The sequence below is a fragment of the Cyanistes caeruleus genome, chromosome 3, assembly GCF_971803275.1.
Source record: "Cyanistes caeruleus chromosome 3, bCyaCae1.hap1.1, whole genome shotgun sequence".
NCBI classification, from domain to species: domain Eukaryota; kingdom Metazoa; phylum Chordata; class Aves; order Passeriformes; family Paridae; genus Cyanistes; species Cyanistes caeruleus.
In genome coordinates this window covers 89,815,623-89,842,054 of record NC_141703.1, presented here as the reverse complement: position 1 = coordinate 89,842,054, position 26,432 = coordinate 89,815,623, and the positions used below count along the sequence as shown (strand labels likewise).

Sequence of the window (26,432 nt, the reverse complement as noted above, 5' to 3'; positions counted from 1 at the left end):
TGTTTGAGATGAGCAAGAAGCAAAGACATCCAAGAACTGCAGGAAACACCCCAGTGGGACAGTCATACACCATTTGCTATCCCCTCTCTCTCCTGCAAGGTCTACTGTAGCATCCTGTATCCTGCTGCTTAGCAGACCAGCCATCCATACAGTATCAAACCCTGCCCTGAGAGGTAGGCAGAGGGGAGAGCTAAAGCTCTCTGAGTGCGTGTAGCCTGTAGTCCTCCAGCTCCATCTTGTCAATATAGGTATACAGTGAAGCAGGGGGATCAATAACCCTTGGAATTTTTATCTTAGCCAGCACTACTGCAGATTCCAGTCTTATGAATACTGCATTGGAGAAAGGACCCACTCCCGGGACTGAAGATCTTTTTTGTGTAACTTGTTTTCAGATTTTTCTATTAACTCTTTTGATACAGACTCTACACTCTTTCCAGATGAGAGCACCTCAGCCAGGAGCTTGAGGAGTCTGCTCTGGAAAGTGGTGCTGCTGTGGAATTCCTCAAAGAGCACATCCACCACATCCCACTGCCTTTTTAGACCAGCAGCCAACACTATTGATCTTCCAGTTTTAAGGTGCCTCTATCTCACTTTTTTTCTAGCCAGCCTCAGTAACAAGACACTGCACCAGACAAACTACCAGCCTGAATCAGCACAGCAGTTTGTTTTCCTTGTGAGCACACTGTGGGCTGCCATGCAGACCTAGGGGACATTTGCATTTAAAGTGTCCCTGTGTTGTGCATTAGTGTCCTCACTCACAACATGGAAAATATCAGAACTGGGGAAATCCAGAAAAATCAGGAAAAGCAAAAGTTGAAAAAGTCTCCATTTGACCTTAATTCTACTGGCCTCTTTGCATGGATGGGGTAGAGGAGCACCAAGGGATGTAATTGACTAAGAGCCAAGTAATAGAATCCTAGAATGTCTTAGACTCGAAGGGACCCTAAAGATCATCTAGTTCCAACCTCCCTGCCATGGACAGGGTCACTTCCCACTTGACCAGGTTGTTTAAAGCCCCATCCAACCTGATCTAGAATATTTCCAGAGATGGGCTATCCACAGCTTCTCTGGGCAATCTGTACTAGTGTTGCACCATTCTCAGAGTAAAAAAAAATTCTTAATATCTAATCTAAACCTGCCTTCTTTTGGTTTAAAGCCATTCTCCCTTGTACTATCTGCTACACGCCCTTGTGAAAAGTCCCCCTGCAGATCCCTTGTAGCCACATTTATGTACTGGAAGGTGCTATAAAGTCTGCCTGGAGCCTCCTCTTCTCCAGACTGAAAAACCCCAACCCTCTAAGCCTGTGTTCATAGGAGATGTGCTGCCATCCAAGTCCAAAGGGTTACAGGAGATCCAAGGGAAGCCACAGGCAGCCTCAGGGTGTGTGCTGGTTGTAAAGGAGGCCAGCACAAAAGGAGGTGAGAGAGGATTAACTCTTCAGGGTTTCATTCTTGCCTCTGGGCGCCAAGACAGTAGCACTACATGGGTTGTGATTCCTTTCCTTAAAACAGAACAACCCCACATAATTTATTTTCATCCAATATGTTTAGAAGTTACTTTTAAAAATGAATATCTCAGTTTATTACTACAGGCATTCATGTCCCCTTCCTACAAACAAGCTTCTCCCCTGCCAAAGACTCATATGTCGGCTTCATTGAACCCCATTCCTACAGAAGTTGTGAAATCTGCCTCTCCTCCAGGAGCATATCTCTCTGACAATTTTCAAGCTTCTGCTCTGGTTCAATCCAGAGCTGGTGGCTTCCTTCTCACTGTGGCTGAGCCACTTGTATTGCAGACTCCTTTTGGAAAAAAAAAACCCTGTTGCTGAGCAGAGGTAATTAAGGCAAGTCTTAACACCCAAGGTGAATCTTGGAAGCTCACAAATAACTTAAAAATAGAAAGTATGAATAGAAATCTTTACTTCTGACTTTTGCCAGCATCTTATTACTCCAGTCTTGTATAAAGAAGGTTCCTGGAGATTTTCATGGTGGCAGAGAGAAAGGAAACACATTAAGATGAAAAGCAGTCAAGGGATTAGATATTCACTCAAGAGTGTATTTTGATAAAGCACTTAAAAAAACCTCAGTACCTGTCCCTCTGGTAATGCTCCTGGACAGCGTGGATCCTCAGAAACATGTTCATTTCCAAATCCCGACATGTACTGTAAAATAAACCACACAGCCCATCACTGTTTTGAAAACACAATCAAAACCCCTCCAAACAACCCACCCATTGCTTTCCCATGCATTTTTCCAGGCTCTTTGTATGCATTAAGACTTTCTCAAGTGATCTGCTTGCATGTTGCCACAGACCATTTTCACAGCTCCTGGATTTGCTTCATTAGCTAACCGTGTGCTGGGCTGGGAAGTACAGATAGGAATTGCTCTCCTAAGTCTGCATGTCTATTTTGACTACATTCTGCTCCATCAAAGCACTTGAGAATTAACCCAAATATCACATCTACTGTCTGACTCAAGGACAACAGGGTGATGGAGAGGAAAAACTGTGTACCAGCTATGGATATCTGCTAACACCATTCACGTTCAGTCTGATTTCGCCTCAATCATGGGTGTTCCAAAATCTGCAGACTGCCTTTCAAATTTGTTCACTGGGTCCTCAGATTCTTAGGGAATGAAACTGGGAATCATCGGGTTGACATGCCTTGTGATAAATTCCCATGCTCAAAGAAAGGGTCAGGATTTAGATGGGATGAGGGAGGAAGGGAAACACAGCCAAGTTAAACTGTGTCACTGATCTGCCCTAAATAAGCGTTGTCCTGTTGGGCATGAACTGCCCACCACCATGGTAGTAAGCAAGAATTAATCCATTTCTGAGTGCTTGTCTGGGTCTCTAGAGCAGTGAATTCCCAAGAGACCCATGGGTGGAACAGACCTACATGTCCTCCCATACCTGACCTGCCTACAGCTGCCATGGTCTGGGCATGGCTAAAAGCCACAGAATAGAGTGAATGCAGATCCCAGCTTTGCAGCACTGGGAAAAGCCCCACAACAAGCCTGAGACACATAAGGGAAGCAGGAATAACAGAGATCTTAGCTTTGCACTGTCAGAAACGTAAATACAATCCCTTCAGATGCTACAGGAAGCCACAAAGCAGCTCTATTGAACTCTGAGTGAACGCAGAGGTGTTTTTTGGCAGCGACCAGTGGTTCAGCCCCGTGGCCTGGGGAGGGAGTTAAATATTAATGTTGCCCTCTAACAACTGCAAGAGTAGGGCTGCTCATCAGCCTTCAGACAGTGGTGCCAGGATGGCAAAGCCCAGGAGCCCTAGGGCTTGGCTGTCACACGTCCTGTCTGTGACCAGCACTGAGCAGCCCTGGCAGAACAGGAACCATCCTCAGTGTGGTGTGACCCCGCCAGGAGGCACAGGTCTGTGATTAAAGTGGACTGATGAAGTCCCTTGCCTGGTTTATTTTATATATACCACTACAGCACCTGGATTATTCCCCCTAAGGGGTGCTCAACCTTGGGCAATTTGCAGCCACCTTATAATTTTCCCAGTGTAGCAGACGCTCAGAGAGCAAGCCTGAAATCTCCTGAGAAATCAGATGTTTTCCTCAGGCTCCTTTCTGCGACCTGTAAGAGAAGACCATCCCCAGGGGGCCCAGGCTCGCTGGAAGCCCGGCTCAGTCTGAACCTGAAAACATCCTGGTTTCCATCGGTTCAGGGAGGATATTTTTCTTGTCTTGCAAATGAATATACATCACTAGGAGCTGCTCTCCTCTGGGTTCTGCAAGCAGCATATTGATATGCAAAGCAGTAGGTCACCTAAGCAGCCTTGGCAAATGTATTGTATTGGAGCATTTTCCCCCTCTCCCCCCCCCCACTTTTTTCCCCCCTCCCTTCCTTTAAACGGAAATGCAGCAGTATCTGATGGGACTGCAGCAGTTCCAGAATTAACTGAGACTTCCACACTGCATCCTCCTTTGCCGGTAACATAAAGGTGGTCCGAACATTTGCCTTCGGGGCAGCCCTGGTGAAAAGGGGAGGGAAGGGGGAGAGGGAAGAAGCTGATTTTTTGGAAGCACAACCAGCAAGATTCGACAGGTTCTGCTGAATGCTGATGGAGAGCTGGGAGGGGACAGTCCGTGGTTCTTTGGAGGGTTTGTGTATCTGGCAAACATCGTGTGCTCCCCGGCAGCCCCGTGCCACACTGCTGGGGCGAGGGGAGGAAGGAAGCAGAGGAAGGAAGGAAGGAAGGAAGCAGAGGAAGGAAGGAAGGAAGGAAGGAAGGGAGGAAGGGAGGAAGGGAGGAAGGGAGGAAGGGAGGAAGGGAGGAAGGGAGGAAGGGAGGAAGGGAGGAAGGGAGGGAGGGAGGGAGGAAGGGAGGGAGGGAGGAAGGGAGGAAGGGAGGAAGGGAGGGAGGAAGGGAGGGAGGAAGGAAGGGAGGGAGGAAGGAAGGGAGGAAGGAAGGAAGGAAGGAAGGGAGGAAGGAAGGAAGGAAGGAAGGAAGGAAGGAAGGAAGGAAGGAAGGAAGGAAGGAAGGAAGGAAGGAAGGAAGGAAGGAAGGAAGGAAGGAAGGAAGGAAGGAAGGAAGGAAGGAAGGAAGGAAGGAAGGAAGGAAGGAAGGAAGGAAGGAAGGAAGGAAGGAAGGAAGGAAGGAAGGAAGGAAGGAAGGAAGGAAGGAAGGAAGGAAGGAAGGAAGGAAGGAAGGAAGGAAGGAAGGAAGGAAGGAAGGAAGGAAGGAAGGAAGGAAGGAAGGAAGGAAGGAAGGAAGGAAGGAAGGAAGGAAGGAAGGGCGGGCAGGTTTCCCACTGGGCTGGATGCAGAGCTGCTGCCTTTTCCAGCTGCACCAGGAGCTGCAGAGCGTGGCACTGCCCCACTGCCTTGAGAGTGGCAGCAGAAGCTGCTGCATCATTGTTTGGTCAAATAAATTCTTTCTTGCCAAGAAAAAAAAAAAAAAAAAGAGAATTCTCAGGTAACTGCATTGAAGGCTAAAAAAAATACATTGGCAGGACTGCAACTGCTGGAGGGGAGAGGCCTTGCTGGTGATTTATCACCCTGAGTGTGGCTCCAAGACTTTTGCCTAGAGATTGGATGTGGCTTTTCTTATTGCCTGTTTCATTTTCTCTTTCCCTGTGGCATACCGCAGAGAGGCTTCTAACCTTCCATAGAGGGTTGGTGTCAAACATTATTTGGGCTCTCAAAAAGCTGCGCCACGTGTGCTCCCTGCATGCCTTGGAATCATCATGCTCCAGGGCTCTGGGGCATGCAGGGACCCTGCAGGTGGGTGGGAGCAGCCCTGAAAGGCCAGGCACATCATGGTCTTTCTCCCTTCCAACCCTCTGAGCCCACCTCCCACATCCCACTTTGCAGTTTGTGTTGCACAAAATGCACTGCATTGTGCCCCCAAACCAAGGGAAATGACCTCTTTCTCCCTGCTCAGCACCAGAGCATCCTTCCTGGGCTGAAAAATCTGTGAAAATGCAACCTAACCCTTCTCCATGAAGTGGCACCATGATTTGAGTCCAAGAGCACCTTCCCCTAGGTCTCTGCCTGGACTCTACAGTTCCAAGATAAGTTATAAATATCTCCAGGTTGGGTAGGTTGATAGGCACTATTGTAATCGAGCAGCTGGTTTCTCTGTTACACAAAATAGTCTCTGTGGCTCTTTGTTTTCAGTCCTGCTTTTAACTACTGTTGTTATTTTGTTCAAGATCCTGTAGATTTTTATGCCAACAGGACCTTAGGAATTCATCTGACTCCACTTTGGTTTTTGTTTTGTAGTTTTTCAATAAAATGAGAGAGATAAAAGCCCAGCACAGCATAAAAAATTCAGCAAAGCTCATTGATTGGAATAACTGGGATGTAAAGCAGAGTGCTCGCAATGGGTGTCGTGCTCTGACCTATAAACCATAACCTTTTGTTCTCCAGATTAGACAGCAGGCATGGGAAAAACGCATTTGAAGTCTGAACACATAGCCTGCAAAATAATTAAGACCCTTCTTCAAACACTGCATAATATATTTCTCTATCAGCTCCTGCTGCAGGACAGAGGGAAACAACATTCCTCTCTCAACAAGAAGTATGGCACTTCTTATCAGCTCAGTCCAGTCAGCACTGGAGTGTTTAACACAAATGCAAAAACATTGACATGAGCATTTGGGGCAATGAGCAGAGCAGGTCTTTCACCCTCTGTGTGAGGCTCCACAGCCTCCTTGCAGACTGAATCCAAAGCACACAAACCATAGCTCTGCCCTGGTGCTGCAGGTCCAATATCCCCAGAAGCAGCTGCCACCTCCCCTGACATTTCAACATCTCTCTGCTTCAAAAGAGCTGGAGATGGTCCAGGGCCAGACCTTTCCTGAAAGGACCTGCTCTGCTCTAGGCTGGGACGTGACACTCTGTGGACAACCGAGGAGGGGGATGGATGCCAGGGGAGCAGAGATGAAGGGTAAACCAACAGTTTTGGAGAACAGATGCCAAGAGAAGGTGGAGCAGGTGAGGTGATGACAGGGTAGGGACACGTGTGACGTCACAGAGAGGAGCTGCTGGCACAGCAGCCTGTTCCCATGAGCAGCTCTGGACACACTCAGCCTGCAGCCACAGCCACAACAGCCAACGAGGCGTTAGGGGCTGCTAGCAGTGAGTCAAAGATGGACATGGAAGGTGCAGTCTCAGCCATGACATGAACCAGCTGGACCCTCATCTGGAATGGTACAGGGGCAAGGCTCCCCTGCTGCTGAAAGAGGACAATGAGAGCTGGGAAGTGTCACGGACAGGCAGGGCAGAAGCACAGTGAAATTTTACTGTTTGAGGAGACAGGACTCCTCAGAGGTGAATGAGACCTGTAAGAGCACTGTGTAAAATAATGAGCATTACAGAAGGCACGGGAGGAACACACACATGTATCTCCAGGACTAGGAACAGGCTTAGTAACAATGACATCCCCAAAGTCCAGGGAGAAATACGATGATCCTGCACAATCTCTTGAGACCCACCGTGTCCTGGGGTGAGGCCTTGCCACTCCTGCCTGCTGCAGCAGCTCACGCACCCCAATGGCCCTGGGGTAGCTGGCCCCCCACAGCTGTGGTGAGGTGCTGATGAGATTCAGGGTTGCAAGCCTTATGTTCCTGTGCTTGAGCCACAAACCCACCCTATCACAGCTTTCTCCCAAAGCTCCCTCATGCTCTGGCAAATGGTGCAGGGAAAGCTCCTGCTAGCTTCCCTGATGGGGCTTGGAGAGGAGGGCATGGCCACAGCCTTGCTGTTCCAGGGTGCCCTGCAAGGGATACTGACAAACAGCCCCAAAAGGAGATGCTCCCCAGGGCTGCTGGGGAAGATGGTGGCCAGGGTTGCAACATCTGGGCAGATGCTTCCAGCCAGATTTCATAGGCTGAGGGAGAAACACCCCCTGGCAGCCAGGATGGGAGGAGAGGTACATGCTGAGGGTGGGGAAAGAACAACTCCCACCATGAAGAGGTCCTGACCAAGAATGATTTCCAAAGGAGGTGAAGAGGGAGAGAAATGCTTATTTATAGATGAAACAGAGCAAAATACTTCATCCCAAGAAAGCTTTAAAAACGCACCTTGACACAAAAGAGGGGCACAATGAAAGGAAACAGAGCCCAAAAAATTAGTGTGAGCAGAGAAAGGGGGTCTACAGCCAGCACTGGTGGGTCACAGGCACCCGACCTCTTACCTGTAGGCCCGTCATCCTTCTCCTGGTTATCCTCCTCTTGGAGCAGACACAAACCCTGAGAAGGTATCTGGCCAAAGCAGCCTGCCAAGCAAAGCCTGCTCACTGATCAACTGAGCTGGGCTGGAGGCAGGCTGACAGTGCTGGGAGTGAGAAAGTCCAAGGGAATTTTCAACCTGTTTGCTCAGCCCGGTGTGTGTTTAACCAAATGCCCTTTTCTGCAGAACCAACCCCAGGACTGATCTGAATAAACAGGGGGTGAGAGGGACTGGGTTTCCTCATCACCTCTGTTCCCCCTTAGATGTTAAAAAAAGGGGTTCTAGCTCTCATTCATGGCTAGGGGGAAAGAACAAAGTGTTTAGAAACAAGAAAAGCTATTTTGCAACTGTTTTATAAGCTTCTTTCATAAATAGTACCTCCAGCAATTTTCATACACAACCGTCTAAATGTGTAACAAATATTTGTTCATTAATTCTTCTGAGCTGTGTTACATTAGGGAGAGATTACATCTTCATCGTGATGAAGGCAGTGATATTTGTGAAACACTGCGTGGCAAAATTACACAGCGTTTTGGGGCCAAAAGCAGGGGAGGATTTTGTATTCCTGTGATTAGAGCTAGTAAGGGGAACTTACAAATTCTGAAATATTAATATTCTTCAAGAAAGCTGTTGCTGGGGAAGAAGTGGCAGCAAGCATTTAGCTAGAGAATATTAATGAAAGTAGCTCTGCACTCCAGAAGTTGCAGGGGAAAAAACACAATTGATTTTATTTGATTTTTTTTTTTTACTTTGAATTCTGAACCCTGCCTGTAAGAAAGCAGAATTTTTCCCATTTCCATCAACTGCTCTGCTTATATGCCCTGTCAGGAGGAAATTTCTAGGATGCACACATTGAAATTTGAATGTGACCCTGAATTAATGTCTCTTCCTCTCCTAGAGCATCCTGGAAGCCTTCCCTCCCCAAAGCAGTTACCAGCCCCTGCGACCCCCATAGCAGTCACTGAGAACTTGGGCTGAAAAAGGGACAGGTCTTAAATCACCTTTGCTCCTCTGGAAACTGGTACCTCTTCACACCATTCTGAGTAATACATTCGAGCCACTGAGAGCTGCCACTTCTAGGGGCTGGCAAAATAGGCTGGCTGCCCTGAGGGAGAAGATGGGCTGTATGAAGAGACAGTGGTTCTGGATGGGGAAGAGGGAGAGAGACTTTTCCTTGGCTCTAGAAGAATATAGACTGAGTAATCTCCAAGTTATAAGTCTTCTTTAGGTCTCTGCCCACAAGGAAGGCTCTCTTCATACCCTGGCCTCTTCCAGCTTTGCCATAAAAAATTGCTCCAGCACAGAGGAATTCTCCAGGACAAGGCAGAGATTGTGAATATGTTAGCTCACCCTGAGCAGCAATTCATCATTGCCAAAGAAATGAAGTACCTGGCACTTGTCACCTACCCTTGAGACTCCTTTCCTACCAGACAAGATTTAAGAGTAAAAAGTTCACCTCACTTATTTTTTGACAGTGAAGAATTGCTCATTTGACTACAGTTTAGCAAACTGAAGTTGCAGATTTTCAGGGGTTTCCAAGATCCCCTTTTCCTGAGACACACAGCAGAAGAGAGAACATCACATTTAAGCTTACATTTCCCTCTGAGAACGTACATTTCACCTTGCTCACATCTCTTTGCAGGCTCCACTCTCTTGTTTTCTTCTCATGGGACAGGTAAAAATAAGGATGTTGCTTTTTAATTATTTGTAGGCTGATTTCCTGGTTGTTCTTGCTTCCTAAAAACAGACAAGGTATTGTCACTTTACTCACTTGATGGCCATGTAATGTTTTAAAGCTGATTAGGCTGCCTAATCTTGCCATTCCATTCCATTCCATATATTATTAAGATTCTGTTGAAATGCCACTTAATTTATTAATCTCCAAATTATATGAAATATAGAAAAAAAATCTTAACACACATTGTGTTTCTGCTCTAGTCCATACCATTCAAGAGGGAAATCATAAATCCATGCTGATCACTCCAAATCATCTTCATTTTCTTCATGTGTGTGAAAATGTTTTCCAGGATTAATTGCCTTGAAGCATCTCTTTTCAAGGATGGAGATGAGGCTGACTGGCCTGTAGCTCTGTGGACTTCCATTCTTACTCATAAATGTGAATATTAAGTGATGGTCAAACACTGGAATAGATTGCAGAGAGGTTGTGCATTCTCCCCCAGTGAAAACATTAAAAACCCATGTGGATGTGGTCAAGCTGGCCCTGCTTGAGCAGGGGATTGGATGAGGTATCTCCAAAGGCTACTTCCAGGCTCAGTGATTCTGTGATTTACCCTAAACAACCCCTTTAGTTAGTTGCAGTATAAATCTTGACTATAAATCTTATGTAACATGAAGTACAGATGTACTTCATTAATATTTTAGCAACTGTATTCATTATCATATAAATATGAAACACAGAAACACGATGAATTGTTTTACATAAACACAGGGCATAAACACAATGAATTAAGTCTGGAAGAATGAGCATTAAAAGCATTCAGTGTTTTCTCAGCTACCTTTCTGGATTCATGACATTACCCAGTGCCTGCCTTTACTCCATGGAGATTCCAGCTGAAAGACATAACAAGACCCAAAAGAAATATGTTAAAAAGCAGAAGACATCAATACCACTGTATTTGCTACATGATGCATGTACAACTGGATGGTACCTGCAAACCAGCATCTTATTACTTGTGAACTGTTCTCAGAGGCAGCTGAAGAGGTGTTCAAAGAGCCTATCTACTTCAGAGAGGTAGCATGAAAATACCAAGGGGATTGCTTAGCAGGTAGTGTTCAACATCCTGGTGATGAATGAAGGATGAGGAGGAGAATGGAAAAGATTTCCTTTCAATGAGAAGTTGAAGCAGCTTGTATTTGATCCAATAGAAAAAGGAGACTAAAAAAATTTGAATTCACAGCATATGCATTAAAAGGCATTTTGTTTCCCACTGATTCAGGTAGTGGGGCCATGGTGTGAGCTATTGTTGGATCACAGCTCGCCACTGCTTCCTGCGGCAAGGCATTGTCCGGTCCCAAAAGTCATGCTCTTCTATCCTCTGCAGAAGACATCACAGGTGACAGAGGCAGATCCTTTCTGATGCATTTGTGCCCCTCCTGTTGCAAAAACCGGTTGCACTGTTTCACAGTGATGCACCCTGTTTCTAAAAGGACCAGCTCCTCCTCCTATCTTCATCAGCTAAAATGCATCTGTGATGTACATATTAATAAATATCCTCATTCTCTCCTGTCTCTGTGATCCAAACTTCCTCAACTTGCATCTGTTCTTTGCTTGTTAACCCTTCACACACTGCTAAATGGGACAGGAGCTCTTTAGAGCAGCTGTCTTTGTTTATCTGATAGTGTACTACTTAGTACCAAGAGATTTAGTCTCTTTTTTGAACCTCTCATCACAATATAGCAAAATAAAGGAATAATGTTTTTATTTATTTTTTTATCACTGCCAACAGCATTGTGTTAAAAAAGGCTTTTTTTAATACACGTGTACTTTCCTGTAGAATGGCTCTTATGAAATATGTCCTTGTCATTTTTCTGTGACTGTTTAGCAGGAGATGCCAGACAGGTTAATTATTATCATTTATTTGCTCAGGAAAGATCATAAAAGTTGTCTGCAGCAGAAAGCACATACTCCTTGCTGCCAAAAAGCAGATGCTGCATGAATAGAAGCTGGAGAAGACACCTGCTCACGTTGCTGTGATGCTTCTGCCTGCAAGCTAGAACCACCACTCTTAGAAGTCAGCAGAAAATTTATTCACACTGCTTTGTTCTGTCCCTCCCCACTCTGGTGCTAATTTTGGACAGCCACTGAATTTGCGATCTGACCTTTTATTCAGCAAGGGTAGGACAATCCATCAAACCCACGTAACCACAGCAGAACGAGCCTCAGGAAGAGCAGATGGTATCAGACAGAAAGATAAAAGCTCTGAGCATAGTCGTTTTCACAGCTACTGGGCATCCTTGTCCTTTAAACAATCTTTAACCCAAAGCCAGCAGGGCATTTCCACTGTGTAAACATTAACTTCCAGGTCAAAGGGAACATGGGTGTGCATGGGTTAATCACCCACTATTTCACTTCATGTTCCTCCTATTCAAAAATATGACTGAATTTTAAGTTGGTTTGCTCATACAGTCCAGACTTCATTTTGATCTAGTCAAGAAAGAGCATGTGTCTGTATTTATGAGCTTGTCTTGTGTTCAACATCTTTTTGAGAGAAGTCTGTGGTGGTGCAACAAGAACAAACTTCCCTGTGCAATTTCAGTAGGTATGGAACCAGCATTTCTGTGCACTGATAAGGCCAAGGGACACAAGCATCTGTATCTTGGTGATACAATGACAAAGCAGGAAAAAGAAAACACATTTCTGTATTTAATGGTATTTGCAGCAGGTGTTGGCTAAGCAGCTGAACTGCCAAAGTTAGATTTCACAGTCTCTTTGCTGCCATAGAGAGCTCTGAACATCTAAACCACCTTCCTTACAAGTATACCAAGGACTTGTCCTCAAAGCTATGCTAAAGCACACCTTTCCCAAAGCAACTAATGCTACCCTGGAAAACCCTAAACATTGACAAATCTTTTTTTTCCATTAACTGTTTCAGTCATCATCATTCTCATTGTTAGGGAGCTACATCTCATTTCAAGACCCATTTAGAGTCAGGTCCTGAATATTGTTGTTCATTGCAGCTTTGCCTGCACAACTGGAAATCCCTTATGCTGTTCACATGGCTGCTGTTAGTGTCAGAGACTCCTCTTAATTTCTCCTTTTTGTCCTCATGTACCATAAAGAAATATATTTTCCACACTTATTGAGCAGATGTCAGAATAGAAACAGTAGCACCAGTGGATAATAAATAATAATACTTTTGGCTACATGTCACAGGCCCTCACTAGGTGGGAGAGCTTTGCCATTGATACCTGAAATTAAAGACTGGAACTGATTTTATTTTTCTTCCCCTCTTCCACCTGATAACTATGTGATGTTTTTTTCCTAAAATCCCTGTGTGTCTGAGGACCTAACACAGAGTGCTGCAGCAAAGCACACCCTAAGGAAATCTTTACTTCTGCACACTTCCTGGTAACTTGCCAGCCAGTGACAGGTTCATCAATAATGATAATGGCTTTTGGTCGAAGCAAACTAGTGCACTAAGCCACACACTTGCTCAACCCTACAAAGGAATCAAAGTAAACAGCATTCTCATAAGGAAAGTGAGACAGAAACATGACTTCTAACAAGAGGAGCTGACTAACAAAAGAAATAGAAGGATTAGGCTCCCTTTGCTGAAAAGCAGAAGCAGGTTTTCAATCAGTGAAAACTGTCACCTTGTTATCCACTGAGAAATGAGAACCCAAACCCTGACTTCACCATAGCTGACTGATACTGACTGCAGGCTACGACACAGCAGTTCATCTCTCATTTGTGACAAATGGAGCATATTGTAGCTGCCTCTGCAAATATAATCAATAATGAAAATTTGTATTAAGATTCCACCCAAAATCCCATTACTGGATAGGTTTCACATGCTTAAAAAGCCAGTGGCATCCTTGCTAAATTTTCCATGTTAAGGACATACTTGTATTCATTCTTACTATTCCCCCAGTCATCAAAGTGGTCATAGATCACCCAGAAAGCTCTGCCAAGCCCCTTAGGAACAGGGAGGGCTCATGGTTTATTTGCTCTACATTTCAACTGCGTGTGCATGGGAGGTCCAACTCATCTCACATGTACCCTTCACAAGACACCTCTGAAACACAGCACCTGGGCACATATTTCAGCCTGGGAAATAACACAGAGACATTGAGTAGCTTGAATTTAAAGAGACTGGGTAACAAAATTTTGATGTGAAATGTGTGTGCATGTAATAGAAACCAGACAGACAGAACCAGAGATGAAAGAAAACAGAAACAGATTTTCAGTGGTACAGCAAGAGAGAAGATGCATGGCAGAGACAAACAGAGAGGAAAACAGGAGAAAAGGGGAAACCAGAGAGCAAAGCATGAAGCACAAAGAGGAGTCTTAGTGACTTCTTGTGATACTTCTTGTGGGGTCAGACAGATGGGGAAAATGGGGAAAGAGGGATAGCAATTGTGAGAAAGGGAGCTGAAGAACAGAGAATGAGGTATAGGGAGACAGAGGCAAGAGAGACAAAAGGGTCACAGGGCATGGAAAGGGTGTGTGTGTGCAGAGAAAGGTAAAACACATAAAGGAAGTGTGACACAAAAGTTGTCTGGTGTCTGTCCCTAAAGGTGAAAGTGAACCATTTTTGGACAGCTGAAACAGGTAAGGTGGAAAAGCAACGTAACTAACTCCAGCTGCTCACATGCTCTTGGTTCTGACAAGAAGCTGGAACTTCCTGCAAAGATAAATGTAGTATCATCAACATGCACAACTCCACTACACATCACCTTGTCCTAAGAAGGAAAAAATATACCCAACTGTGGTTACCTGCTGAGATCTAAACAAATAACTTATTCTGGCTACTTTAAAACATGCAGACAGGTGAGCTGCAGTCAGGGATTTGGCTGCTCTAAAGATGCCACAAGGTGAAAGAGGAAACAGCACTACAGCTTGCTTGTTCTGCTCTGCAGTTCCTTAGGAACCTGAGGGAGCCCAGACCTGGTTACCCTAAGACTGCACCTGACCTTGAGAAAACAATTCCAGCTTTCATTGTCAAAGGATCAAAGACAGACATTAGTGCTGTCACGAGCGGCACAGCTCAGACAAACATTCTTTATTATGAATATTTTGGTACCTTGTCTTTTCTGGTTGTAAAATAACTGTAAACTAACAACATATTTCACATAAGCATCTAAAAACTTACTGCATTCATGTCTACAAATGCTCTCAGACCTTTCTGGAAATGGCCTAAGGAAAAGCAAAGCATCTGTATTTTTAAAAAGTTTGACTGGTGCCCCCAGCTGTCACTTTTGTGCCTGATTAGTGGCAGTAGGCAGGTTTCCATTTACTTCCAAGCAGCTGCCAGAAGAGCTGCAGGCAGAGGTAATCCAGAGACTGCAGAACTCTGCTCCCTGTCAATTTCACACCGGCATTTTACTTTCTTCTATCCCCATTTATTATTAATCTCTATTTATATCTAACTCCAGCTCTTAGTTAGCCTTTGCCAGAGGCTTAACCATTAGAGGTGACAGTGAGGAAGGAGTGGAAAGAATGTACCATAAATCAGGCTTTTACCATTTCATGGAATTCTAGCAAGGTGAGAAACCGTGCAAAGCTTGGGTTATTTAGGAAAACAAGACCCAGTACAGGAGATCAGACCAGATCAGTCTCCTTTATTCTTAGTGCTAACTATTTAAAGGAAACATCTATATCACAGAACTCTCCTCCTAATCATGCTCAGTTCCTACTAAGCTTTATATCCCTTCTAAATTTCTATCCATTCTAATTCAGAGGATGTTCTTACATTTCATGTTTTCTGAATCCACTAAGTCCTCAATAGGACCATGTCACATTTGCTCCAAATAAGCACTGTATAAAAACATACTTTCTCCATCAGTTTTCAATGGATTGCCTTTTAATTTAATATAAAAAACAAGACCACAATCAATTATGAAAAGATTAACAGGAGAACCTGATTTACTTTGCCCTCTCCAAAGTAAACAATTTTAATTTAAGCAGCAGAACTAACACCAGTTGTTTTCTACTAATGATTTTCTTTTTAAGGCTTCAAATCTTTTTTTCATATCTTGCCTATTGCTTTTATCCCTTTTGAATAGGGATGAACAGTGTGCTCTAGGTGAAACAACACTCCATTCGTTTAATGAAGGCATTCTATTATTTTCCAGACCACTCCTTACCCATTGTTACGTTTTGCTCACTTGTTTTGGTCACTTTAATGCACATGAGAGGCCCACTCAGCATCATCCTTCCTTGAGAGGTAAAATGAATACAAATCATTGCAAAGACTGTCCATAAGTTTTCCAAATGGAGTCGAGGATGTCACATATACATGCTGTGTATGATGAAGTTTCCCACAGCAGTGTGAGAGGCTTTCAACTTATTGCACACTTTCCCCAGAAGTTCCCATAGATCCAGATGGTCTGCAATCCTAAGAAATACTCTAGGCTCCAGATTAGGTTTTTGGAAAACCTTTCCCAAGTCTTTTCCAGCAAGAGAAGCTTCAGCAGGCTAGCCAGCTGTAATATCATTTTACTCTGTTTGACAGAAGCATTACTGTCCTTGAGCACCCAGTCAGAATGGGAATGTCATTAGGAACTCAGAGAAGTCATCTTCCACTTCTTCAGTGCTCAGTCATAATGAAGGCTCTTCAGTGTTCCTCCTCCAAACCTCTTCCTTTCAGAGAAGCCAGGAATCTAGAGGCAGGGAAGACAAGTTGTCATGTCAGAATCAGCAGGAGCTCCCTCTAGCCCACACTGTTACCACGCCAACTGCAACATCTTCCACACCATCTCCAGAATCAGGGCCACAGTGCTTCAGCTGACTGCTAGAGGAGCACCACTATTTAAACACTGCACAACTTCACTACAGCTCATCTCTTCTGTGGGGCTCCTTAAGACTTTTTGGCAAGGGAAATTGAAAGCATCAATCCTAACCCAGTTAATGAAAGATTTCAAAGCCTGTATTTCTCCCCACATTCAAGTGCATACTAGAATTTTTCTTCAGCTCATTTTTAAAACTATAAAACAATAGAAACCAATCCCTATCAAAGAGCTGTTGAGGCTTTATGCCTTCAAGCCCGGGCAGCAGCACTTCACGGGCAGCTGAAAATGCAGTTTTATCAATGGCTGAAAGCTTAAAGAAAACCATTGGGATAGAAACGGCTGCAATAATACAAAGGATTAGCAATCCTGCTTTTACAGCCCATCTGCAGACACTGCTTACACAGTGACAATGGATGTTTACAAAGAAAATGACTTGAAACCATCAGAAGCTTCTCTGGCTTTAACAGTATTTCAGACAGATTTTCAATCCAGTGCATCTGTGAATCACCTAAAGAAAGTGATATGCTGCTTTCTAATACTGCATATCTACCCTACTGGCACCATAAAACTATTTGATTACAGGCCAGAGTAACTTTTACCTTACTCACTACACACAAGCATTAACAGCAGACCCAGCAGACTCCCTCCCTAAAAAAATCCACACTTTCATAGGAAATACAGTCTATTAAAATGAAGGGAATCAACAAAGCCCTACAAATCATGGCAGAACATGGACATGGGTATGGATGGTATGGGACAAAAACATAATCTACAATTCAGAGCAGATTGCAGAGGTTACACACTTCACTGGTAAGCAGAGAGCTAAGAAGGTTTCCCAAAATAAAAGACCACTAAAAACTGCACAGATTAAATTTACTGGGAGTTTTCAGGCCCAAAATTCAAACAGATATGCAATGTATTCACTAAGGTACTGGTCTATTCATCTCTGAAAAGTAATCATCTCTAAGGATAAAATCAGGCAGATTTTGTGCAAAGGTTCACCTCATGAAAACTGCTTTGGGAATTTAAAGAGGAAAAATGCAATCATTATAAGTAAAAAGTACCTGAACACCATAGGTAAAAAGTTATCTGCTTTAGCGTTTTTTACATCAAAGTCACTAATTAAGAGTAACAATTATTTATTTATCACAAATCTGATTGAAATTGTAGATATGAGCAATTTGAAACTTATTATTCTTTTAATCCTGAAGAAGTTTATAACATAAATACCTCAGAACACAAAAGATCATAGTGACCTATCGTAGAAAACCCACAAACAAACTGGTAAGAGTAACATTAAGTTGGTAACTTCAATGGATAACATTAAGAGGTTGTACTGAAGTCTCTATTTCCAATTTGGATTTTGCCTCTTTAAACATGACTATTTGCTATTTATGATTTGTTTTAAGCTTGTGAGCTCCTGTCAGGGCAGTAGACAGTCATCAGCAGGCAGCAATCTTTGGCACACAGCCAAAAGGAATGTATAGTTAATCCCTGGCTAGCCACTAAATAGGATCAAATAATAAAAATCTTACATCATCCATCAAAGACAACCAGCATACAAGCAGGTTTCTGCATTAAGGTATTATTCCCATGAAAGGGAAACCTCCTTTCAGTAGAATGTTGGGGGGAGAGGGGACGACATCATGCAGAACCAAAAGAGGCAAAAGTGAATTTATTTTTAAAAGGCACTACAAAAGCGCTCAAAGAAAGGAAGCATTTTGTAATCTGTGACTACTTTCCCCCGCTCTCCCCAAGGGGCTTTCAGCACAGCTACCTCTAACAATGTACAGGTGTGACTGTACTTCAGCAAAGCTTTTCATGGTAATTTACAACACCTTTACATATGATAAATGCAACTTCACTACTCCCTGCATGGTAGACTGCACATGGGGAGCTGAGGGGCACAAAAGCTGAAGTGGCCTGCCCAAACCAGAAGTAATTTTGCTAGTACTTCCCCAACTGGCTGAAAACAGTTAATTCAGTCCTTTAGGAATGAATTACAAGCTGATACCATACTGCCATTTTCCTTGTGGCTCCACTGAGTCTCTGGAAACTACCTCTATAAAACATAAAATCTAGTTCCAGCTGTGCAAAAAAAAAAAAAAAAAGGCCTTTTCATTGACCTTCAGGATAGCATCTATGGCCTAAATCTGCAATCAAGCAGCCTGAAGCTGACAGAGCTGAAAGAAATAATATTTTCCCATTTTACCTCATTCTTCCAACTTTCACCATGTTAGCATACTTAAGTATTTCACTGCCAATCACCTTACAGACAAATACTTAAGTTGACACAAGTCAGCTATTCTTCTCTCTAGCCTTACCAGCTGTGCTCCCACAGATATAAGAATTCAATTAACGGCACAGATTGTCATTTAGGTTGCATGAAGCTCATGTTTTAAAGAGGACTGTGTCAGCAGTTCACATTACACAGGGAGAAATGAAACAAAAGAGGAGGAAAAGTGACAAACCTGATTGCCATCTCTTAAGAAGTATCTCTTCTCTATGACCTGGGAACAACAGAGAATGATCTTAGCTTGCACAGCATATGCATAACCTCAGATTGGAAACCAACACTTCACACATGAGCACTGAAACTCATGGCTAACTGGGACAAGGTCTGACCCCACATCTCTGCTTTATTAGTGCAATGCTCTAGCACATACAGTAGTTGCCACCTGCAGCCATTCTTAAGACAAGCTGTCTAATTATCCTCAACTTCAACACAGTTAATTTAGTTAGCCCTCCTGGGAAAAGGAGGTGATGGTTTGTGTGTCTCCTGCTTCAGAGTCAGTTACTGGCATTCCCTCTCTGCAGGGATAGTGGTTCCTACTACTGCACAGTAGCCCCACTATGCTGTCTTTGCCCAGGGCAGGTTTAAAACAGAATTCCTTCTCTCATTTGCACAGTGGACCTTAATGGTCTCCTTATCAGTAAGGGAAAGTAATATTCTTAAGTAATTTCTTAATTCCTAATGGCTGCTTTAACTAGGATCAGAAGAGCTAACCAGTCTTGTATGTCCCCATACTACTACCTCAGAACACTGCAACCCCTCTGGCCTGCCAGACAACTTCAAAAGAATAAGCAAAGTGTCTTTGCACATTTGTGAGCTCTTTTTCACTGCTCTACACAGATCAGGATCTATATCTTCAAGCAGATCAGCTACCTCCTATAGGGTTCCAAAAGCAGATCAATCTCTGGCCTCCTCACACTGACTTGAACCAACTCAGAGTGGCATGTGAAAGGAGCAGCTTAAACTGTTTTTCATGCTCAAATCCCAGACAGCACTGATGCACAGGATGATAAAACATCATTTCATTGACTTACCTTATCAAAAAACCTGCTTAGTTTGACAGCATTGGATGAACCTGCAGCCAGGTAACGAGGATTGGTGCAGTCCTAGAACACCCAAAATACAACAATAAACCAAGCACAAGGAAATCAGTGCAAGGAAGCCAAACACAAGGAAATGAACATACCCTTTCCCCTGACACACACCATCAGCAAGGGAAAACAATGGATCTGCTGATTTCTGCTCCACAGTCACTTCAGAGAAAAGACTAACTCTTCTGTGAATCAGCTGCAGAATTCCAAGCAACCCCCCATATGCTCCACATCTTCCTTCTACCACCAGTTATACAGTCAGGCAGTGATTTGTACAGGCTACACCTGAGACTGGGTGTGTGTATACAAGCATTCACACAGCACATGTATATTTTTACACTGATAGATCTATATGAAGTCATCTTCATGTTTCATTCAAAGACAGTCTATGTCAGAGCTATGAACAAGAAAAAGAAAATTTAACTCCCAACCAATAATTCTAAGCTTAAGTGACCTTTTCTAATACCCATTACATCTCCCTGTAGTGAAACAAAGATACTGTTTCATCGAGCAAGGGGCACAACCAGCCAAAATGTGGCTGGCACTATCAGAAAAATCTCCAAAAGCCAAATTTTTATTACAACATCTTTACTTACTAAAAATTGGACCCACTACCATATGAAAGACAAACAACAATGATGACAAGGATACTAACCAAATTTATCTCTTCAGCATTGAAATCCTCAGCCAAGAATGCTGTTCTGGTCAAAACTTCATTCCTCTTAGTTTCTGGGATCTGATCCAGTTTTGTTCCTATTACCAGCAGTGGGATCTGGTTATCACTAAACTGTTCACGGTCATAGTCACTGATGAGGGAAACAAATACAATCCTGAGTGAGGCAATGGCCATGTAAGTGGGCACCAGTCCACAGATCACCTCCCCTGTAACCCTCAAAAACCAGTAATTTATTTATTAATGGCCCCTTTATCTAAGTTAAAATGTGCAATACCTTTAAATTAAGGAAGGGCTTCTGCATCTAAGTCACTACAGAGGAATCCAAGCTTCAGTCATTCTCCTTAGCTAGGATAATCACTTGTGCGTCACTTTTACCTAAACCAAACTTTCTAGCAAGTAATTTTACAACCAACAGCAACAACTTGAGCAAGGAATTACTAGTGGCTGAACATCTGTCCTTGACAGAAGTTAAACTTTTGAAAATTAGAACGATTGTGAAGAACCTGCCTGTGGAGACACTGGAAAACTTTGTAGTTTATACCATGCAAATCCTCTTTCCCATCTCTTATGTTTCTACAGAAACACCTGTGTACCAGAACAGGGAGAGGAACAATTTATATTCTTCCCATAAGAACTACTCCTCGTTATTGCATTCCTGCTCATGTGTGAGGTTTAGCAATGATTTTAAAACCTCCTTGACTAGATGGATGACAGGAGCACAGAGGTACAGGAGGAAATCCTTGACAAGGTGTTGGAGAGCTAATTACAAACATGATGTTTAAGCAGAGTTTTTTAAGCTCTTGTAGCTAGCCACACTCCTAAAATAATTCCCCCATCACCCAAACCAAAAATGTATGAAGTAAACTTCCTCAGTCTTGGTGCATGGAGAGACTGCCTCTTTGCCCAGACACATCATCCCAAGACATTTCCTGTACAATGGCATCTCTCCGTTCAGGCAGTGAAGTCTTGAGATAAGAGAGACTGGACCCACTTTCACAGAGGCCTCAGACAAATAAAGGGTGCAGTAAACATCTTTTCCCTTAAAGCAAGGTCTCTGCCACCCAGTTTGGGAATCTGCTGTCAGAATAACCTGATTGGCAGTATAAAAGAAAAAGAACAATCAACTTTATTTGATATTCCCCATTTCTTTCTTTCTTTTTTCCAAATCTAACCACATCTACTTTCCTGTGGAGACCAAGTAGCCTTAGAGATGAACAAAGATTTCTACAACTGCTTGGAATTACCGTGTCGGAGCTCTGCACATATGTTTTTGACTCACCCATTTGTCACAAGAACTCCTGTTGGAGCAACATCTCTGTTGAGTGCTTCCAAAGACCAGCGATACAAATTCTGGGATGATTTCTTGTTGGTCAAGTCATGCACTAAAATTATCCCTAGAGTGAAAGACAAGACAGCAAGGTGTCATTTAAAGATACATATTCTCTTCATTATCTTACCAAAATGACACCTGCAGGTTCCCAGGTATCTGAGAATGAAGTAAGGGATGTATAACCAGTTCAGTTACAGTGAGTAAGTAAGGTTGAAAATATCAGGATGCAACAGTATTTTTAAAGCTGCTTATCAAGAATTGCCTAAGAGCTAAGAAAAACTCACATGAAAGCAGGAAACAAACAACCACCTCAGAGTTTAATCTGCAAAAGGCTCACAGGCATTCACTGATTCTGTCTACTTCTCATGATACTGAACTTCTATATTACTGCAGCAGAAAATTTATCCTTTCTCTGGTAAACCTAATTATTTTCTGTCGAACCATCTATAAAGTCTAAAGGCTTTTTCTTTGTTTTAAAAGAGCTCAGAGAGAACTACTGCTTTCAAGAATTAATGCTTCACATTTGGGGAGGTATCCAAAGGGGAAATAGACACTGATAAAATTTCATAGACCACTAAATGGCTGGTAGAAGCATGAATTAATAAGATTTATTGTACTTAAGATTAGGTTTCTAGCATTTTTCATTACCATGAGCCTTCAAAATAAAATTCTGAGAGTCAAGCTTCCTAGCTGTGCTATTAACAGACACCCACTTCTGATAACCACAGTTCTTAACTCAATTACCAACTCCTGCTAGCAAATTTCTTCTATTTATTCACACCTTCTGCAAAATGTGGAATGTTCCCACTTCCTCCAGACTTCAAACTACCACCAGTTCAAGAACAAAATGGAATGATACCCCTTATCTGCACCAGGATTCATTCTCAAAACACTTCACAGCCTATAGGTAGAAAAAACTAATTTCGTCTTTCACCTTAAGTCCCAGAGGTGCCACCCACTGTACACACTATGAACAAACCACATTTCCACAATACCCCACATGACCATGCACAGACTCTCCCATGAGAGCTCCCAGCATATCACAGCTATATCCCTATTTCAAAGCATTTATCTGACAGTATAAAAAGGCAACTCTGCTGGGTGTCCACCCCCAGTTTAGAGAGAAAATACCTGCTACATCGTAACTTGGCCTACAGCAACAGATCCAGAGGCACTGCTGCACAACCTGTGAGAAACACTCTCCACCTCCACACACGCTCCCTCATTTATGTTTTTGATTGGTCAGTTTCCTTATCTGCTTCACCTAAAAACTGCACAGTTAATTGCACCAGCAGAAAGACTGTCAACATCTAAACAGAGCAGGCAACGACCAATGACTACTCAAGGAAATGCTCCTCCCACAACAAGGTGTGCAAGCCAAAGCCTTACTGCCCAGTCACTGTCCTCAGCTGTAAGTCCCCACACCAGGTGGAGAGTCAGCAAGAAGATCTGCAGATAATCCAAAACCAAACTGTACCCAGCCTTGTCAACAACCTGGCAGCCTGCGCAGTTGCTGCCACAACCAAACACTAACTCGTTTTCAGAGCACTGAAAGCCCAGAAAGCACAAGCAGTCAGGCAGAAGGAATGCATTCATCTTCTCTTCTTAAATTAGGTCAAGCAGAGGCAATTTGTGAGACAAGCTCTAATGGAGAAATTAATCTAATGAAAGAAACAAGACCCAAGGTTAACTACCAAAGTCAACACTCTTCATATGCGAGCTGTCTAATTAGTATCTTTTGGGCAGTGGAGATAAATAACTCTATTTTAATGTCATCAATTATAATTCAGATGCACAAGTCCAAGATTTCATTTCCTAATGGGCTGTTCTAAGGTATTTCCAAGTCTGACCCACACTTCCTGGCACAGTGTAGATTTGGTATCAAAAAGAAATCAATTTTTTTTCATATACCAAAAAGGCTTGCTTTGAGGGCACAACTCAACTCAAGTCTTATATACAGAAATATGGTTAACAGTATAAGGAAGAGGCATCTGATACACATCTATTTTTAGTGAACTATCCTGAGATGATGAAAAGTAACAATTGAAATACTGCACTGTTATGTTTGTAATCCCTTATTTGCTCTTGTTAAAGACACAGATGAATTACCAGGCCTTTAAGACAATATCTCAACAGAAGGCACAAAATACTACTTTCTACATATGCAGCAAGTTGCAAGATTCAACTTTTAAAAACAAGTTGGTAAGCTAAATGAGCAGAGGCAAGATGGTTATCAGCATATGGCAATTTCATGTGAGACAGCTCAAATTTGCCAGGGTAGGAACAGGGTAACTATCAAAGTTCATAAAAATTTAAGTAATCATTTCTCTGCTGTAAGCTTTACAACTGAACAGACAAGAAAATATAAATAATAATAAAAAAAATCTTAAAAAAAATATAAATCATATTTCTGCAGTATATCAGACCTGGAAAGGTGAAGGCAACCACTGCATCCTCAAAGCCTCCCTGCTGTGTCAGCTGCACAAGACTGAAGGGAAAAGCTGGTAGAGCTCATCTGCAGATGTTTACTTCAAATACATGCCATTCACAACTGAATCCATAAAATTCTGCCTATGAATGGCACCAGGTTTTTTCCTGTAGAAATCAGGAAGGAGAACAATGTAGCCCTCAGCCAGGCTGCCTGGAACTCTGCCCCAGAACCAAGAGACAGCTTCTAACAGAAACAGAAGCAAAAGCATATTTACACCAAGCAAACTCACCATTCAGCAAATTATAGAACACTGCTCGTGTGCTTTTCACACTGGTGGCACTGCCCACGGAACCTCCAACATCCCACAGCTCAATGTAATAGGTCTTCTCTTCTGGAGTTCCTTCTTTGTAGTCATGGATCTGATGAAAAATTCACATCATACATAACCACAGCACATGTCACAGAAGCTCATCCACATGACACACTTTCAGTTGGAAGGATTGTTGCACTTGGATAGAAATTTGAAAATTCTCATGCTGACACTGCTTCAAACCTCTCAAGTGAAGAGAGATGGAATGAGTCAAGCAGCAGCCACTGGACACCACAGATGAAGACCACCATCTCACGTGAGATGAAGCCTGGTGAGTACACAGGGAGCATCCTTTGCTTCTCAGTACTAACAAACCAAACATCTCATGATGTGCTTGGACACAGCATTTTGCTAAAGAAAATGGAATAATTAGGGTCTTGACCTCCTACAGTTGTTAAAACCCACATGGCAGCACTGCAAGAATATTAACACAGGTGACAGACCTGGATTCCAGCTGACCACATCTTTTTCCTACCCAAATTCTGACATCTCAACTGAATTAATCAACAACTTCTGCCCTCAGATCTGCTGAGTACTTTTGCTCCACAGTCAAACAGGACTGCCATGCTCCTCTCCTCAGATTTTGGAAATACATTCCTAACCTAGGGCAATACATTTCAAGGAGAATGCAGCAAAGAGTGATGAAGGAAAAAAGCATTTATCAATGTCCCATGAGGACTGTAGGCTGGGCCAAAGAACTGCTGGAGGAACATCCTCATTCTTCCCACAGCAAGTCCTGCAGCAAGCAGTCAGGAGGAGAAGCAACCCCATGGTCACAATTGTCACCAAAAACCAGGAAATAAACTCTCTAACCCAGTTAGGTTAGAAAATCAACACTAATTTATTCAGCACTGAGGTACATGAGTAGCACTTCACCAAATGTGTACATCGGTCACCAAAACTTACAACTACTTATACATTTTGGTAAATAAAGGAATTAGTGTTTACTGGTTTACAAGTTACGCAGTTCTCTCCATTAATTAGTATTCTATCTTCTATTAGTTATTGATTTCTCACTTCTCATGCTGACTAGCCCACATTTTCACCCTTTTTGTTATTTTTTTCCCCAGATAGGGAGAGTCTTATTGTCTTTGTTAGTTTCTTCTTCAGCTCTGCTTTTTGTAACTTGCCTTTGTGGTTTATAAATTCTGCATTCCTGGTGTCCAGGTCTCAACAATAAATTTCTCCTTTTAGTTTCTTCACCCAGGTCTAAGAGCACTGAAAAAATGTCAGGCCCTAAATTTTAACTTGTTTTTCTCACACATGAATATCACCCAGAGCTTTCCTGTGCTCCCACAACCTAAACAAGCAAACTGTTTTTCCCCACTGTGTTTGACTGACAACCTGGCTGTTCCTTGCCTGTTTCTCAAGGAACTGGCCACCTTGTGACTTGTAACATGCCAATGGCCACTGCAGCCACGAAAGTGGCTACGAGTGACAAATATCTTGTCTGATTGTGACAATCTTGCAAAGTCAAAACTTGCTTACACAAGTGCTTGGCTCGCATTTGACGCTACTTGCATCATAAGACTAAGCCCTCAGCAAAACGCATGATCAAAGTACACCTCTTTCTAGGGCATTAAGTAATTAAAATAAAAAGTCAAGGCCCTTCCCTTACACGTCAGGCTCAGGGCCACCAAGAGGCCGTGCACGTCACCTACTCGCACATCCACGGAGCAGCCCACTGTCCAGGACGGGTTTCCCAGCACCTGGTTGTGGCACAAGAGATGAACGAGCGACGATTTTCCGACACCTGCAAAGCGCACAGAGAGAGAACAACTCCTGTGAGGAGGTGCCAGGGTTACAGGTGGTGAGGCCGGGAGCAGCACTGAGTGAACGCGGGCGGTCCCGGCCCCTCAGGGGGTAACGGGGAGGGAGGCGAGGAGCAGACCCCCAAGGAGCGATCCCGGGACAGACGGCCTGGGGACACAGACTCACCGGAGTCACCCAACACCAGCACCTTGACCCTGTCCAGAGCCGCCATCTTTACCCAGCCTAGCAACAACACCCGGCTACCGGGGTGCCCGCCAATCGCGGCGCGTGTTCTTGCCTCATCTCTAAGCCTATTGGCTG

At 43.3% G+C, this 26,432-nt stretch overlaps 2 protein-coding genes across 5 annotated transcripts in view; both read right to left on the bottom strand.

The window, feature by feature from the left end:
* HGD (homogentisate 1,2-dioxygenase) overlaps window positions 1-10,267 on the bottom strand; it is a 26,697-nt gene extending 16,430 nt beyond the window's left edge. Inside the window, exons 1-4 of one of the 3 annotated variants that reach the window (XM_086884062.1) lie at window positions 10,235-10,267; window positions 9,642-9,837; window positions 9,311-9,433; window positions 2,091-2,162 (exon numbers count right to left, since the gene is read on the bottom strand). In XM_086884062.1, coding sequence (XP_086740188.1) covers window positions 2,091-2,159 — 69 coding nt within the window. In that variant the 5' untranslated portion in view covers window positions 2,160-2,162; window positions 9,311-9,433; window positions 9,642-9,837; window positions 10,235-10,267. Of the gene's footprint in view, window positions 1-2,090; window positions 2,163-6,318; window positions 6,445-7,661; window positions 7,804-9,310; window positions 9,434-9,641; window positions 9,838-10,234 lie in introns of those variants that run through there. The other 2 variants (XM_023940779.2, XM_086884063.1) reach the window with 2 other exon arrangements.
* RABL3 (RAB, member of RAS oncogene family like 3) lies at window positions 10,091-26,432 on the bottom strand. Of its 2 annotated transcripts, XR_015285392.1 has the most exons (9): window positions 26,298-26,432; window positions 26,021-26,112; window positions 24,279-24,408; window positions 21,508-21,622; window positions 20,208-20,358; window positions 19,496-19,567; window positions 18,640-18,678; window positions 15,524-16,039; window positions 10,091-10,267 (listed from the first exon to the last, which is right to left on the bottom strand). XR_015285392.1 is itself a non-coding variant. In XM_023940792.2 (8 exons), exons 1-8 carry the CDS (start codon window positions 26,341-26,343, stop codon window positions 15,974-15,976), a joined length of 711 nt encoding a protein of 236 aa, XP_023796560.1. In that variant the 5' UTR covers window positions 26,344-26,432; the 3' UTR covers window positions 14,979-15,973. The 2 variants fall into 2 exon arrangements, 1 of the variants encoding a protein (XP_023796560.1); XM_023940792.2 differs by lacking the exon at window positions 10,091-10,267 and having other exon boundaries at window positions 14,979-16,039.